At 37.9% G+C, this 16,373-nt stretch overlaps 1 protein-coding gene across 2 annotated transcripts in view; it reads left to right on the top strand.

The window, feature by feature from the left end:
- Positions 1–16,373, top strand: part of eIF3a (eukaryotic translation initiation factor 3 subunit a) — a 36,937-nt gene that overhangs the window by 1,792 nt on the left and 18,772 nt on the right. For both annotated transcript variants that reach the window (XR_010949206.1, XM_067763597.1), the window contains exons 2-4: positions 3,539–4,623; positions 4,678–5,466; positions 5,518–6,922. Coding sequence is in view for 1 of the 2 variants with exons in the window: in XM_067763597.1 (XP_067619698.1) it covers positions 3,539–4,623; positions 4,678–5,466; positions 5,518–6,922 (3,279 nt within the window). In the remaining variant the exon portion in view is untranslated. The remainder of the gene's footprint in view (positions 1–3,538; positions 4,624–4,677; positions 5,467–5,517; positions 6,923–16,373) is intronic.

A 16,373-nucleotide genomic window follows, 5' to 3' on the forward strand; every position in this document is an offset into this window, starting at 1 on the left:
AACATGGACGTCCCAAATGTCGACCATTTTGAACATCCACGTCCATGGCACTACGCTACCGACTTCCTACACCCCAAAATCTTGGGTGTGACGTTTGATCAGGATCTACATTTTAGTGAGCACGCAGCCGCAATTGTTCCGAGAATTCAGAGCCGTAACAAAATCCTCAAATCCCTCGCTGGCAGTACCTGGGGAAAAGATAAAGAAAGGCTCATGACTACATACAAAGGAATTAGCCAGCCGATTACGTGCTACGCGTCACCCATATGGTCGCCAAGCCTAAAAATTACCCACTGGAAGAAACTACAGGCCTGCCAAAATACTGCTCTCAGAATCGCCACGGGATGTCTTCTTATGTCCTCAGAACATAATGAGGCGAGAATACTCTTCATCAGGGAGAGAAATGAGATGCTGACCAAACAGTTCCTGTTGAATACCCAGAAACCTGGGCATCCCAACAGACATCTGATTGATGAACCAGCACCGCCTAGGGGCTAAGGAGTAATCTCCGTGTGCATTTTGAGGAAATACGGCACCTGAGAACCCAGCCGTATGAAGTGAAAAAACACAAGCAGGCCCTTGATGAACTCCATAAACAGGCGTCGGACCTTTATGCCGGGAATTGCTCGGTGAATCCAGTACTTAAAGAAAATTATCCAAAACTCGCGGAAGAGGAACGCATACTCCCCAGGGAAACGCATGTCACTCTTGCTCAACTTCGTTCTGGATACTGTAACAGGTTAAACTCTTACCTATCCAGAATCAACCCCGACATACAAAATGTATGCCCCGCTTTCAATGTGTCCCCACATGACACCAACCATCTCTTTAATTGTAATGTGGAACCAACGACTGTAACACCCCTTTCCTTATGGTCCACCCCTGTTGAAACGGCAAGTTTCCTTGGACTCCCGTTAGAGGATATTGATGACAATTTGTGATCGGTCGCGGCTATTAGGTGGGGCGAGCATTGCTACAACAACAACAACAATACGAAGGCAGAAAGGTAATGGTCTAGTTGAGGAGTCGACTGGTAATACGCTACCCAAAATATGGAGAGAGTTGTCAAACGACGCTTCTTGACATCAGTATTAATAATCCGAAGGCGGAAAATAAAAAGGTAATAGTCTAGTTGAGGGTTCGACTGCTAATACGTTACCAAAAATATCGAGAGAGGTGTCAAAAGACGCGTATTAATCTCGAGAACAATAATCCGATGGCGGAAAAGAAAAATTGTATCTATATCCGGAGTTATTTGCAGTTGAAGTTGGCGATTTTCATGTGGTTGTTGTTGTGTCTAACCACCAAAAAAATTGTGCATCACCGTGGCAGTAGCCACGGTTATACCACACACCCGGACTTGGCATGGCGTGGCCCAGGGTTATTTTTTATAAGCGCGTCCGAAGGCCACCAACTCAGAAAGGTGTTCTGCGCACAAATACTATGATTCCCACCCCCGGTTTCGGAGGTACCCGCGGGTCTTTTTTCGGTTTTTCGAAAAAGACCCGCAGGTACCTCCGAAACCGGGGGTGGGATCCATATTATTTTTGCGCAGAGCACCTTTCTGAGTTGGCGGCCTTCGGCCGAGCTTATAAAAAATAACCCTGAACTACGCCATGCCAAGTCCGAGTGCCTGGTATAATCGTGGCTACCGCCACGGTGTTGCACAATTTTTTTTGTGGGTGCACCACAACAACAACCACAAGAAAATCGCCAATTTCAACTGCAAATATCTCCGGACATAGATAAAATGGTAATAGTATAGTTGACGGGTCGACTGCTAATACGCGTCAAAAAATATCGAGAGAAGTGTCAAAAGACGCGTATTAATCTCGAGAACAATAATCCGAAGGTGGAAAAGAAAAATTTTGTCTCTCCGGAGATATTTGCGGTTGAAGTTGGCGATTTTCATGTGGTTGTTCTGTTGTACCCCAAAAAAAAAAATGTGTGCATCACCCTGGCGGTAGCCACGGTTATACCACACACCCGGACTGGGCATGGCGTAGCCCAGGGTTATTTTTTAAAAGCGCGGCCGAAGTCCGCCAACGCAGAAAGGTGTTCTGCGCAAAAATACTATGGATCCCACCCTCGGTTTCGGAGGTACCCGCGGGTCTTTTTCGGTTTTTCGTTAATATCTTTTGACCGAGTTAAAATTTTTATTTTCCGCCTTCGGATTATTAATACTGATGTCAAGACGCGTCGTTTGACTCCTCTCTCGATATTTTTGGTAGCGTATTAGCAGACGACCCCTCAACTAGACTATTACCGATAAAATTTTTCTTTTCCGCATCGGATTATTGTTCTCGAGATTAATACGCGTCTTTTGACACCTCTCTCGATATTTTTAGTAGCGTATTAGCAGTCGACCCCTCAACTAGACTATTACCCTAGACCATTACCGTAATTGTACCCACAAAAAAAATTGTGAACGCAGAAGGAGATCACCGTGGCGGTAGCCACGGTTATACCACACATCCGGACTTGGCATGGCGTAGCTCAGGGTTATTTTTAATAAGCGCGGCCGAAGGCCGCCAACGCAGAAAGGTGTTCTGGGCAAAAATACTATGGATTTCACCCCCGGTTTCGGAGGGACCCGTGGGTCTTTTTTCGGTTTTTCGTTAATATCTTTTGAACGAGTTAAAATTTTTATTTTCCGGTTTCCGATTACTAATACTGATGTCAAGGCGCGTCGTTTGAGACCTCTCTCGATATTTTTGGACGCGTATTAGCAGTGTCATGCTGTCGTATAGGATTACCAATTTTTTATAAGCGCGGCCGAAGGCCCCCAATGCAGAAAGGTGTTCTGCGCAAAAATACTATGAATCCCACCCCGGTTTTGGAGCACTCCGGGGCCATTTTTCGTCTTACCCATTGAATTTGCTTCAGATTATGGGTAATCTAAATGTTTGTATTTTATGGAACTTGCTTCCATTGTAAAGGTTTAAACAAATACCATGCTTGCTTCCTACATTTTAAGCAGGCGGCTTTTTTGATAACACATTCACCAATATCAGGTGTCAAAAATAAACTAATCTAATCTAAAAAGACGCGCTTTGCACCCAGGATCATGAATCCGAAGGCGGAAATTCAAAATTTTATTTCGTTTTGGAGATATTTGCAAACAAAATTGAAAATTTTCATGTGGTTGTTGTTGTTTTGATGACTTTGTAGTACCCACAAGTAAAACTGTGGGTAAAAGTGTTTTGGCGGATATAGTTTTGGTCTCCAAACCGGTGTTGGACCCACCCAGGGTAATCTTTTATAAGCGCGGCCGAAGACCGCCAATGCAGAAAGGTGTTCTGCGCAAAAATACTATGGATCCCACCCCCGGTTTCGGAGCTTTCCGGGCCATTTTTCGGTTTTTTTGGAAATAACTTTTGACAGAAATAAAATTTTGAATTTCCGCTCTCGTATTCGTGGTCCTGGGATCAAAACGCGTCTTTTGACACCTCTCCCGATATTTTTGGTCGGGTTTTAGCAGTTGTGAGCTAAAGTAAACAATTACCGATAAAAATATGGAATGTTACTTTTTTCACAGAGTTTATCGAAGTAGGAAAGCCATTGCGAGCTCTAGATACTCTTCAGGAAGTGTTCCGTAACAAGCGTTGGAATTATGCATACTCGGAGACAATTATTGAACCACTTATGTTCAAGTATTTATACTTGTGTGTTGAGTTGAAGAAATCGCATATTGCAAAGGAGGGTCTTTTCCAATACCGTAATATGTTTCAGCTTGTCAATGTCAATTCTTTGGAAAATGTTATTCGTGGCTATTTGCGCATGGCTGAAGAGCATACTGAAGCAGCTCAAGCGCAGTCCTCGGCAGCTGTCGCTGTTTTAGAGCTGGATGATCTCGACAACATTGCTACACCGGAAAGCATTTTAATGAGTGCTGTGTGTGGTGAAGACGCACAAGATCGGTCTGACCGCACGATTTTGCTTCCGTGGGTGAAATTCTTATGGGAATCATATTGCCAGTGCTTAGAACTATTACGTGTTAATACGCATTGTGAAGCGCTCTATCACGATATCGCACGTATGGCGTTCCAGTTTTGTTTAAAGTATAATCGCAAGAGTGAGTTCCGTCGGTTATGTGACAAATTAAGGAAACATTTAGAAGACATATGTAAAAGTACTACTCAAACCACTGGCGTATCGATAACTAAACTTGAAACGCAACAACTATGTTTGGACACAAGGCTTTATCAATTAGATTCAGCGATTCAAATGGAATTATGGCAAGAAGCATATAAAGCTATTGAAGACATACATGGTTTAATGGCGTTATCCAAGAAAACGCCTGTACCGAAAACCATGGCAAATTATTATCAGAAACTTGCTATGGTCTTTTCAAAAGCAGGAAATCAACTTTTTCATGCTGCAGCTTTGTTGAAACTTTTTCAACTGACACGTGAATTGAAAAAGAATTTGACGAAAGATGACATGCAGCGTATGGCTTCCCATGTTCTTATAGCAACTCTGTCAATTCCTCTGCCTTCAGCGCATCCCGAATTTGATCGGTTTATTGAGGCCGACAAAAGCCCACTTGAAAAGGCACAAAAACTGGCGGTGTTGCTGGGTTTGCAACAACCTCCAACAAGAGCGTCGTTAATAAAAGAAGTGGTAAGTATGACAAAAAACGAAAATATGCATTCATAAAACTAAATTTGATTATAGGTACGGTTAAATGTGCCACAATTGGCTTCTGAGGAGTTTAGAAACTTGTATAACTGGCTAGAAGTTGACTTCAATCCACTAAATTTGTGCAAGCGTGTGCAAACTATTATTGACGTAATTGAAGAAGCTCCACCAGAAAACACCATACTGGCTCCCTATATAAAATCACTAAAAGATGTGACTATTATGCGGTTGATAAGAGAGATTTCACAAGTCTATCAAAGTATTGAATTCGATCGTTTATTGCAGTTAGCATCGTTTTGTAATATATTCGATCTTGAAAAGTTGTTAGTTGAATCTGTGCGTCATAATGACATGCAAATACGTATTGATCATCAAAAGCGATGTATTTATTTCGGCACGGATCTTACTGAGAGCCAAAGGGAAGATCATCCTGATGGCCCAAGTTTGCAATCGATGCCTTCAGAACAAATTCGTTCACAGTTGGTTAACATGGCAACTGTATTAAATCGTGCTGTAGCAGTTGTGTACCCAAATCGCGATAAAGATCAACGTGCAAAGCTGCGTGCCCAAATGGTGTATCATTATCACGAAATAAAGGAGAGAGAACATCAGCGCATTCTACAGCGGCAGAAAATTATAGAAGATCGAAAAGAGTTTATTGAGAAACAGAATAACGCCCGTGAAGAGGAAGAAGCGCGGCGTTTAGAGGAAGAGTCGAGAAAAGCTAAATTGGCTGAACAAAAGCGTTTGGAACAAGAAAACGAAGAACGTGAGCGGAAACGTCACCAGAATGAAATTGAAGCAATTAAAGTTAAAAGCTTGAAAGTAAGTTATGTAAGTAATAAAAAAGACACAAGTTAATTAGAATCTTTACAGGATAAAATGCAGCAAATATCACAAACTGCTCATGGCAAGAAAATGCTTTCGAAATTAGATGAGGAAAGTATTAAAAAATTAGATGCGGAACAGATCGCTGCGCGAGAATCCGAGGAGCTACAGCGTGAACGTAAAGAATTGCAGTCAAAGTTAAAATCTCAAGAGAAGAAAGTGGATTACTTTGAACGTGCCAAACGTATAGAGGAAATACCACTCTTTGAAAAGTATTTGGCAGACAAACAAGTTAAAGATAAAGAGTTTTGGGAAGCACAAGAACAAGCTAGAATCGAAAACGCAATTGCTGAGCGTAAGGATGCAGTAGCTCAACAGGAGCGTTTGAAGCGTATGTATGCCGATCGAGACGTATTCCTAGAAGCATTGAAAAAGGAGAGGGCTTCCTTGTATGTTGAAAAACTAAAGAAATTTGAAGTTGCGTTAGCTGAAGAACGTAAGCGGTTATTAGCACATCGTGTTGAAATGAGGCGTCAAGAACGACGTCGTCAATGGTTGCGTGAAAAGGAAGAGGAGCGTTTACGAAAAGAAGAAGAAATTCGCAAAATAAAGGAGGAGGAAGAACGTGTTATAGCAGAAGCTTTGCGCAAGGAACGGGAAGCCGAAGAGGAAAAACGGCGTATTCAATATGAAAAGCAACGTGCCAAAGAGGAAGAAGCTGAACGTCGCATTCAGGAAGAACGTGAACGTTTATCTAGGGAGCTCGCAGCAGAAAATCGCGATAAGGTTGGCGACAAAGATCGCGATGTATGGCGCATGCGAGGTGATCGTGACCGGGGTGAGCGTAACGATCGTGTTGAACGTGGTGATCGTATAGAGCGTGGGGAGCGTAGTAATGCCTCTAACTCGGAATGGAGGCGCGAACGCCCTGAACGTGTTGAACGCGCAGACCGCGGGGAACGTTCGGATCGCGGTGAACGTTCTGATCGTATAGAGCGCCCGGATCGCAATGAGCGTCTGGATGGTGAGGGTGGTACTTCCGATTCTTGGCGCGTACGACGGGATCTCGACACTCCCCGTGGAGTTGTTCTAGGCGGGGGACGTGATCAACGTGACGGACGCGAAGCCAGAGAGCCTCGTGATGGCGGTGACAAATGGCGTCGTGGTGGCGGTGGTGTTGTCGGTGCTGGCGGAGCCCAAAGACGTGATGATCGTGAAAATAGAGAAGGTGGCGGAAATTGGCGCGATGCACCTCGTATAGAACGCGAACGGGATAATCGCGAAAATCGTGATATGCGTGACAATCGCCGTCGTGACGAGAGAGGTGATCGTGAGCGGCGAGAGCGTGACCGTGGAGTTGGGGGAGGAGCAAAGGACTCGGGAAGCTGGAGAATGGAACGTCCACCTGCTAGAGAAGATAAAAGCGCACCAAAGCGCGAACCAATGGAAAAAGGTAACTGAAATTAGTTGAAACTCTTAACTGAATTTTATTATTAAAATTTCCCTTTTCACCCTTTTTATTGTTATATTACCTATATTCCGGCCTATAATTGTGTTTGTTTATATGTATTATTACGTTATTGTTGCTGAAGCTTCTGTTGTCTTTTGTTTTATTCGGCATAAGGTCCCTGCAAACATCGACTACCGAAACAATCAACACAGTCATAAATAGTTCAAAAGCCACTAGCACCAATAAAGAAAGTAAACAAGCAAATTGTCATATATGTCATACTCCAAAATTGCTATTACAGGCTAGGTACACTCACAAACAACAGAGTACCGATATACTGCTGTTTACATGTTTTTGTTTTTGTAATAATCGAATGTACCTAAATTTAAATTTTTTTCTTGTCACACTTACGATGCTACAATCACGGTAGAGTATTACATATATGCAATTCGAAGACTTCAGTTTGTTGTAGTCACGATAACGACGCTCCCCGAAGGTTTTGTATGATGGTTAGGTTAGGTTGCGAGGGCTGAGCTGAACACTATGGTAACAGCTCACTACTTAGGCCGCCAATGGGCCCATTATAATACCCTATACCGTCTCAAAGGGGACCCCTACCCCGCCTAAAGCGGGTCGAACCACTTCGTGGAATTTAAATATTTTGCTAGAGCCTTGACTTCACAGGAAAATTTTTTCAGTTGGAAGAAAATTATTTTGGAGAACGGAACATCAATTAAATAATAAATAACGTGTTTTTTAAATAAAAATAAAATTGTGTAATAATTCGACTTTACAATTGGTGAACCATTCGATTTATAAAAAAAAAAAATTCAATTCATTTGTTGTCATTGAGGAACATTTTTTCAGTTGTTGTAAGAAAATTATTTTGGAGAACGGAAAATCAATTAAATAATAAAGAACGTGTTTTTTGAAATAAAAATAAAATGGTGTAATAATTCGACTTTACATTACAGTGTATTATATTATAGCTAAGGTTTTACAATATTCATATAATTTTCTTTTAAAGACTGTTATTTGGTTGCAACTTTTTATATCCATAGGCAGATCATTGTAACTTTTTAGACCCTTGTAGAAAATATTCTGTTGATCAGTTTCAGTTCTAAATAACGGCAATTTGAAATTATGTTTGTTCCTCGTATTTATGTTGTGAGTTTGCTCAACTAATGCTATATTTTTATTTAAATACTCAGATACATTTCCATGTTTGATATTAAATATGAATTTCATATTTGTAACAGGATTCCCCTCGCATAGGTGAGATTGGCAATTGGGTTGCGGAAGCTTTGTATTGCGCTTGTCAACCCCTTGAATCCCCGTAGACTTCCGGTAGCCCTCCTTCATAGCTACAAATTTTAGAAAATTAGTATGTATTCAGTAATTTTAGCGTATATTCTAGATATTGTACTGAATTTGTACCTTAATTACTACGTTGACGTAAAGTTCTGGTATTTTTCCCCTACAAATACTAACTGTAACTGAAGTATTCGTCAAGTATTAGTAAAATACTTAATATTAACTGAAGCTTTTGAAAATATAAACAAAGGACAAGTAGGGTGTCTGGAAACGAATCAAATGATATATAAAGATGTTTCAATTTGTAAAAAATGTGCGATATACTCGCACCTTATCCCAATTATTTGGTTAATGCCACACATTCCTTTCGGAGGAAGGTAAGGAAATCGATGTTTCCATCCATAATTTCTGCAATAGATTTATAGATCAACTTCTTGCTTTCAGGGGTTTTGTGGCTAACCATTTTTGTGAGAACCGAAGCACTCTACTACCGACGATTGCCATATAACAGTTATAAGCGTGCCTTCCTTAAATTTAATTTGTTCTCATAATCTTTTTAGATAAACATATTAATTCAACTAAATTTTATTTAAAAAATTTTGCAACAAATATACAAATTAATCAAGGAGTTTAACTTAGAATACCTTGGAAGCTAGTGGCAAGGACAAACTAGTATCGGAATATATATTCATATTTTACAAATAACTTTCAGCGAAAATAACAGTACTTTCCACTTAAATTTGAGGAAAATTTACCAAAAAGCTGATTCCTTGAAAAATACTTTTAAACTACCGAAATTTGTAGTCATACATTTATGTAGTATGGTATATATAACCAACACGGAAAATACAGGTACATATGTATATTTTAATGTAGGCTACTAAAACCAAAAGGGATAGAAATATTCTTGATTTTAAATCTTTCAACAAAACTGTAAAGTTTACTCTTTATTTCAAATAATTTACAATTTAGGAAATTTAGGATTAGCTGCAAATATTTGTTATGTTAGCAAAGCTTTAACTTGAAGCTGTTTCACAGATTGAAGTTTGTAAACAAACATTCTCCGGGACCAACAAGCATCGTTTATTTGGACCTAGCACACATCATCCTGTGTTTACGCTTCAACCTCCGCATACGCTTCTTACGCAACTTAGCTTTCATTTTTCTTTCTTCACACGAAGACGGGTTAGGGGTTAGAATCAGACCTGTTAAATTTGAATTAGCATTAAAATAAAATTAAAATAAATGTAAGGCGCGATAACCTCCGAAGAGATCTAAGGCCGAGCTTCTCTTCCAATTTGCGTCGTGCTCCTCTTGCTTTTCCCTACAAATTGGCCGGACGGGACCTATATGTTTTATGCCGACTCCGAACGGCATCTGCAAGGCAGATGAGTTTTCACTGAGAGCTTTTCATGGCAGAAATACACCCAGAGCGCTTGCCAAACACTGCCGAGGGGCGACCCCGCTTAGAAAAATTTTCTTCTAATTGAAAAACCTTATTTCTAAAATGTTGATGTTGCTTTGCCCGGGATGTGAACCCAGGGCATACGGTGTGGTAGGCGGAGCACGCTACCATCACAGCACGGTGGCCGCCGCATGAATTAGCATTAGTAATTAATTAATTAGATGCCTATTTTAATGGCCAATGATTATTTCAATTGTTTTCCGTAAATAGCAATTACTAATTGATTACAATTAGAAAAAAATCAAAAAAAATCATGATTTTTTCCGATTATTGAAAAAAAAAACAAAAATAATCAAAAGTAATAAAAAAGGCGTTTTTGATTACTTTAGATTTTTTTTTTGATTTTTTCGATTATTTTTGATTTTTTTTTTTTTGATTATTTTTAATTATTTTTCTGCTTTGTTGAAAGAAAAATTCTCGTTTGTTGCATGCACGGAATAATTTCTACATACAAGTACATTTTAGGATGCAATATTAAATCGTAACCCCTTATCGAGGCAAATATATACATGCACCATATAGGGCGAATGGTATATGAGCGTTCATCTAAACATATTCTCCGGTAAGTATATACACGTGCATAATTTGCTACACTCATTAAATAAAATAATAACGATCCTCTACGGTTCATTCTTAAGTCAAGCCAATTTTGTTTTGTATACAAAATTAATATATCCACTATTTTGGATTAGGTTATGGCTATACACTGATTGTTTTGTACATAAAAGTACAATAGAGGTTGTACCGGTATATCGTGAGCGCTTATCTAGTCATATGGGTACATATGTATGTACATCTACAAATTATCGGGTCTTTAAGTGTTTCCGATGAATACCTGGGGAGTGCGTATTGTTTTATGACAAAACAATATGCGCAAACAATATGTATGAGTAATACTACTTAGGTTGATGGTTGATAGCTTCACTTCCAACTGGAGCGATCCTCTAAGTTGTCATTCATCATCATGTTTAGTTGTCTAACCAAAGGTTGTTATGATAAATTTATTAACATATGTCCATGTACATTAGATTAAAACTTCTTTTTATTTCCTTATGATTACGTCTAGGATATTTTCTATAAAATCTTAAGTCTTGCATAGTGAGCCATATTTTTAGTATTAACAACCGAAATTACAGAAAAGTGAGGTTTCGTCCCAGTCTAATGTACATGCTCAATGGTACAGTTAAAAAATGAAAGCCTTAGTAATTTCATGTTATTTTTTATTAATTTTATATATATATGTGTTTTTGTAAACATAAAAATTGCACAAGTTGATGTTTTACAAGGATGTAATGATGTTATGAAATGTGTATCTAATTAATAATTATTTGCATCAATTAAAACTTGTTTCATTAAATTAACATTGCCGAAAATAACGATATTTCGATGGAAATCAAAAAAATGCAAAGCCCTGCAAAGGAAAATAGTCGCTCAACAGGAGCAGAAAAAATTAAAGGCGTGTTGAAGAGTTTTGCAGTTTCTTTCAACGCACTTCGTGTTTTCCAAATGTCCATGCTAGTATATGAATCACCCAGATAGCTATACAGCTCATTTTGTGCCAAATTTTGCAGCCCACCTTTTGTTGGAGAACATTGCCCCACACTGGCGATGATATGAAACCAATATTACTAAAATAAAGCGAACAATATGATAAACCTTGATTACAAAACAATTAGTGCATAGTCATAACTTAAAAAATAGCGGATATATTAATTTTGGATACAAAACAAAATTGGCTTGGCTTAAGTATGAAAGCATTATTATTTTATATAATGAGTGTAATAATGCACATGTATATATACTTACCGGAGAATATGTTTAGATCAACGCTCTTATACCATTCGCCCTATATGTTGCACGTATATATTTGCCTCGATAAGCGGTTACGATTTAACATTGTCTCCTAAAATATACTTGTATGTATAAATTATTCCGCGCATGCAACAAACAAGAAAATTTCTTTCAACAAAGCGGAAAAATAATCAAAATTAATCAAAAAAAATAAAAAAAAAATTAAAAAAAAAATAAAAAATAATCGAAAAAATCAAAATCAATTTTTTTTTTTCAATAATCGGAAAAAATCATTATTATTTTTGATTTTTTTTTTAAATAATTGAAAAGTAATCATTAAAAATAGAAAATAATGGCAAGTAATCATTAAATGGCGTTTAAAGAAAATAATCAATGGAACGGCTAATCATTGCCATTAGTAATCATTATTTAACAGGTCAGGTTAGAATATACCCGCGGTAGGTATGCCTGTCGTAAGAGGCAACTAAAATGCCAAATAGATTCAAGGGCTTGCCAATGCAGCAATATATAGCTTCTCCAACCCAATTGTCAACCTCACCTATCGGTGGCGATTCCTGTTTCTTTAACAGCCGAGGCTCTGGCGACCCCGAACTCCTCATGGATCTAGGGGGTGGGAGAGCGACATAGCCTAGAAGGTCCGGACGTGGTACCGGATCTGCATCCGGCAAAGGAACATCAACATCGATAACACTACCCAAGGCCTTCAAGGAGTGTCCTTATCGCTACAACAACAACAACGGGATAGAAATAATAAGAGACGTCAGTTCGTACTTTTTTGCGATATTCATTTGTAATGTACCACTTCCGGGGTTATTTTAAATTGCTCCTACAAATTTTCATGAGGTATTTTTGTTTGTTTGAAGGGATTGTACTAATTGAACAATTCATCATCTTTCCAACAATCAATATATATTGATATTTATTTATTTATTAGTCTACAAATTTAACAATTAATCAGACTAAATATAGTAACGGATTTACTGTACAGATCCAAGCTGAACAAAATTTATATTGTAACGAATTCTGGGGATTTCTAATAATTTTACACCTTCTGATAACGTTCGAATCGCTGAAGTCTTCTGTTTGGTTAGTTAGCTATATGCGTGTGTATGTGTGAGTAACAATTACTTCTCTTAGCTGATGACTACATATGTGTATGTGAGATTATTTCGTCACTTTAGGCTGTTGGTTATGTGTGTGAAATAATCTTCATCGCCTTCTATTTACATATGTGTGTAAATGGTTTACTTTGATCCTTGCCAACCATGACTACCCACTTTTCACCACTTTCCCCTGAAATTCCAACAACATCAAACATTTTGGTGTCAAAAAATTCAAGTTTTTGGGTTATTTTTGAGGGTGGAAAAAATGTCCCATAAATAGAATGAGTGCGAATGAAACAACATTAGTGCCTTGCTTATGAATATACCAAAACAAGGGAAATAAAGAAAAATTATTTGACGTCCCATTGACGTTGGATAATTTCAAAAAATTCAAGTGTGATTTTGGGAATTTTGCTAAAATTATTAATTATTTGCGTCTTAATTGTGAAAAAAATCAAACAAAAAATTGAAAAGAGTGCTTAAAAGTGGAACGAAACCTGCAGACGACCATATTGCATAAAAAACTGCGGTTTTCATCATTTTCATCGCTGCCATACGTAAGTACTCCAAAAAATGTGTATTATTATCTTAAATTAATATATTGTGGTGTCCGACATAATATAGAGATGCAACTGCGCTGATGCCTCTATATATTATGATGAACACCAAAACAAGTATAGTGTTATGTCTCTGACAAAGATCAGGAAGATTGTATGGCGCCATCATAAAATATATATGTGCATGCGCCTGTACATATATGCATAATAGTGTACATCAAAACTAGTTCAGTGGTAGGCCTCTGACAAAGTTCTGGAAGATTTTATGATGTTATCATAAAATATATATGTATCTGCGCTCGGACATACATATATGCATAGTAGTGTATATCAAAACGAGTTCAGTGCTAAGTCCCTGACAAAGTTCTGGAAGATTTTATGGTGTCATGTTATGGTATATCATGCGCTTGCACATATATGCATAATGGTGTATATCATAACGAGTGAAGTGCCAGGCCCCTGACAAATAGCGGACAGCCTGGGCGACACTTGCACTTTATATACAAAATTAATTAAAATTTCATAACTGCCCATTAAATTAAAATGACATCAAACTTTTCCCCCGTGTTACAGGATAATGATGAAGGCAACACATTTCTTATATACGAACAAAAAATTCCAAATACTATTGCTAAGACAAATTTTAACGATCCTTTGGAAGATAAAAGCTGCGGTTTTGAAAACGAAAAGGCACTTGTCCTTGAATGAACTTATAATTTCCTGACAGTGGAATATCACATCGTTTACCGTATATCATACGAAGTTCCTGTTTTATACTTTCGCATATACCGGGACGGTGAATGGATATTAAATCTTATAAGAGAATTCATCGTAGACAAGTTGCAAACATGAAAAATAATATCTACCGAACGGAGCACAGCGTGCAGTTCATCCTCAAATCAACGCATTGGTGAAGTAGAATACTTTTTCGGTTGCCAATTCAAATTCTATGAGTTTGATTGAAGAACGGTCAAACTCAGAAATTGTTTTAAAAAAAGCCCTATCTTATAATTTGTAGCGGCAGCCTGTTGGTTAATGCAGAGTTAATCATATTCGAACATCTCCGTAGGTATCTGTGTGCTTGCGCACATGTGTTAGTAACTGGTAGAATCATTGTTATATAACTGACTGTTGGGGTAAGGCGGAGGTGGCATATGGTGGCATGCCCTGCTAGCTCGTCGGGTGGGGTGAGTTTTTGCTCACCAGCCTTACCTACAGTTATATAAACAAATTTGAGTTCATGCCTAGGAGCGAAACATGGGGGATAAAGAGAAAAGCTGGAAGGAAAGGCCTGTCCGTGTCAGCTGGAGTCATCCAACCCACTCTGCGTAAAACCTCGACGCATCCTTGGACGTCGCTGTGACTTCTAAATTTAGCAACGTCCCCTTAGCCTGACATGTGTCCGTCCGTCAAGGTCCCATGTCCCTAATCTGTCTAATCCGTCACGGTAACCTCACATCCACGTCTCTAATACATCCGTGCAACACCCACACCAAATTTATGCCTAATTAGCCTGACATTTTTGGACTGACTTCAACGCATAAAATAAGGTTTAAATAAAAAAAGAACTGGTAAATTCAAATTGTAGATCAATAAGGTTTATTTAACAAAACGAAATTAATTGGCAATAAAGTTAAAAAAAGGGGGAATTCCAATCGAAAAATATAATAAAAAAACGTATTTACAATCCACAAAAAATAACTATTTTATCAATAAAATTTATTTCTATACCTAATTCAATTTCAACAAATTTAATCCAAATAATTCAAATAAATAGTAAAAAGGAAAATAATTAAACTAGGCTAATTCATATATATATACGTATATAGATTAGTATATATATGTACATATATACCGCTTTATACTTTTATAAATGAAAAAACTTCAAGATGAAAATATGAAAAAAGCCAAAACAATAAAAATAAAGAGGGTAAGATAATAAAAATCCAAAGGTAAATGATTAATAAGAAAAAGGAAACTTTTAAAGTCATGGTTCGCGAGGAACAAGAAAAAAATTGCCAAAGCACCAAAATCAAAAGTCGGAATTATCGTACCGCCACTGGTATGCATACGCTCAATTGTATGGTATATATATGTTTATCTATATACATTAACCTGGGTCGATTTGTATGGACGAAACGATTTTTTCAATTTTTTATGCATTTTTTTCATTTTCAAGGCTCCAAATCATTTTTTATGTACTTTTTTGGTGTCAATTGGCAAATGCAAAATTGGTAAATGCAGTTTTTAAAAAAAAAATTTTTTTAATGGAGATTTAGAAGAATTTTGGTTGAAAAATCGATTTTTTTTTGCAGGCTCAAAAATTATTCTTTTGGGTATGCGTAGTGGAACTTTTTTTTCCTGAGCTCAAATCCTATCGAAAAATCGATGGCGCGATATAGGTTAGTAAATCGACCCAGTCTAATATACATAGTGTAAGAAAACATTAACATAACTTAATAACTAGCACTCACCGATATATCCAGCAACGAGGGCGCCTGCGTCGAAAAGTTAAAAGTGCATACATAAACTGACATATATATACCTATGAGCGGATTCTATGTTGGTAGTTTTTCCAACCTCTACCAGTGGGATAGGAGATATTTTCTGTTTTGACTTTATTCGGACATGCGGTCGCGGTCCGAATCAAAGTAAAAGTATTTTCTCCCTTTTTCTATGCCGAAAAAAAAATTCTGTTAATAAATAAATAAAAAGGTGATCAAATAAAATACAAAATAAGTAAGGAAGGCTAAGTTCGGGTGTAACCCAACATTACATACTCAGTTGAGAGCTATGGAGACAAAATAAGGGAAAATCACCATGTAGGAAAATGAACATCGGGTAACCCTGGAATGTGTTTGTATGGCATGCGTATCAAATGGCAGGTATTAAAGAGTATTTTAAGAGGGAGTGGGCCATAGTTCTATAGGTGGACACCTTTTCGAGATATCGCCATAAAGGTGGACCAGGGCTGACTAGAATTTGTTTGTACGATATGGGTATCAAATGAAAGGTGGTACCGAGTATTTTAAAAGGGAGTGGGACTTAGTTCTATAGGTGGACGCCTTTTCGACATATCGCCATAAAGGTGGACCAGGGGTGACTATGGAATTTATTTGTACGATATGGGTATCAAATGAAAGGTGTTAATGAGTATTTTAAAAGGGAGTGGGCCTTAGTTCTATAGGTGGACGCCTTTTCGG

Source organism: Eurosta solidaginis, chromosome 1 (genome assembly GCF_040869045.1).
Source record: "Eurosta solidaginis isolate ZX-2024a chromosome 1, ASM4086904v1, whole genome shotgun sequence".
NCBI lineage: Eukaryota > Metazoa > Arthropoda > Insecta > Diptera > Tephritidae > Eurosta > Eurosta solidaginis.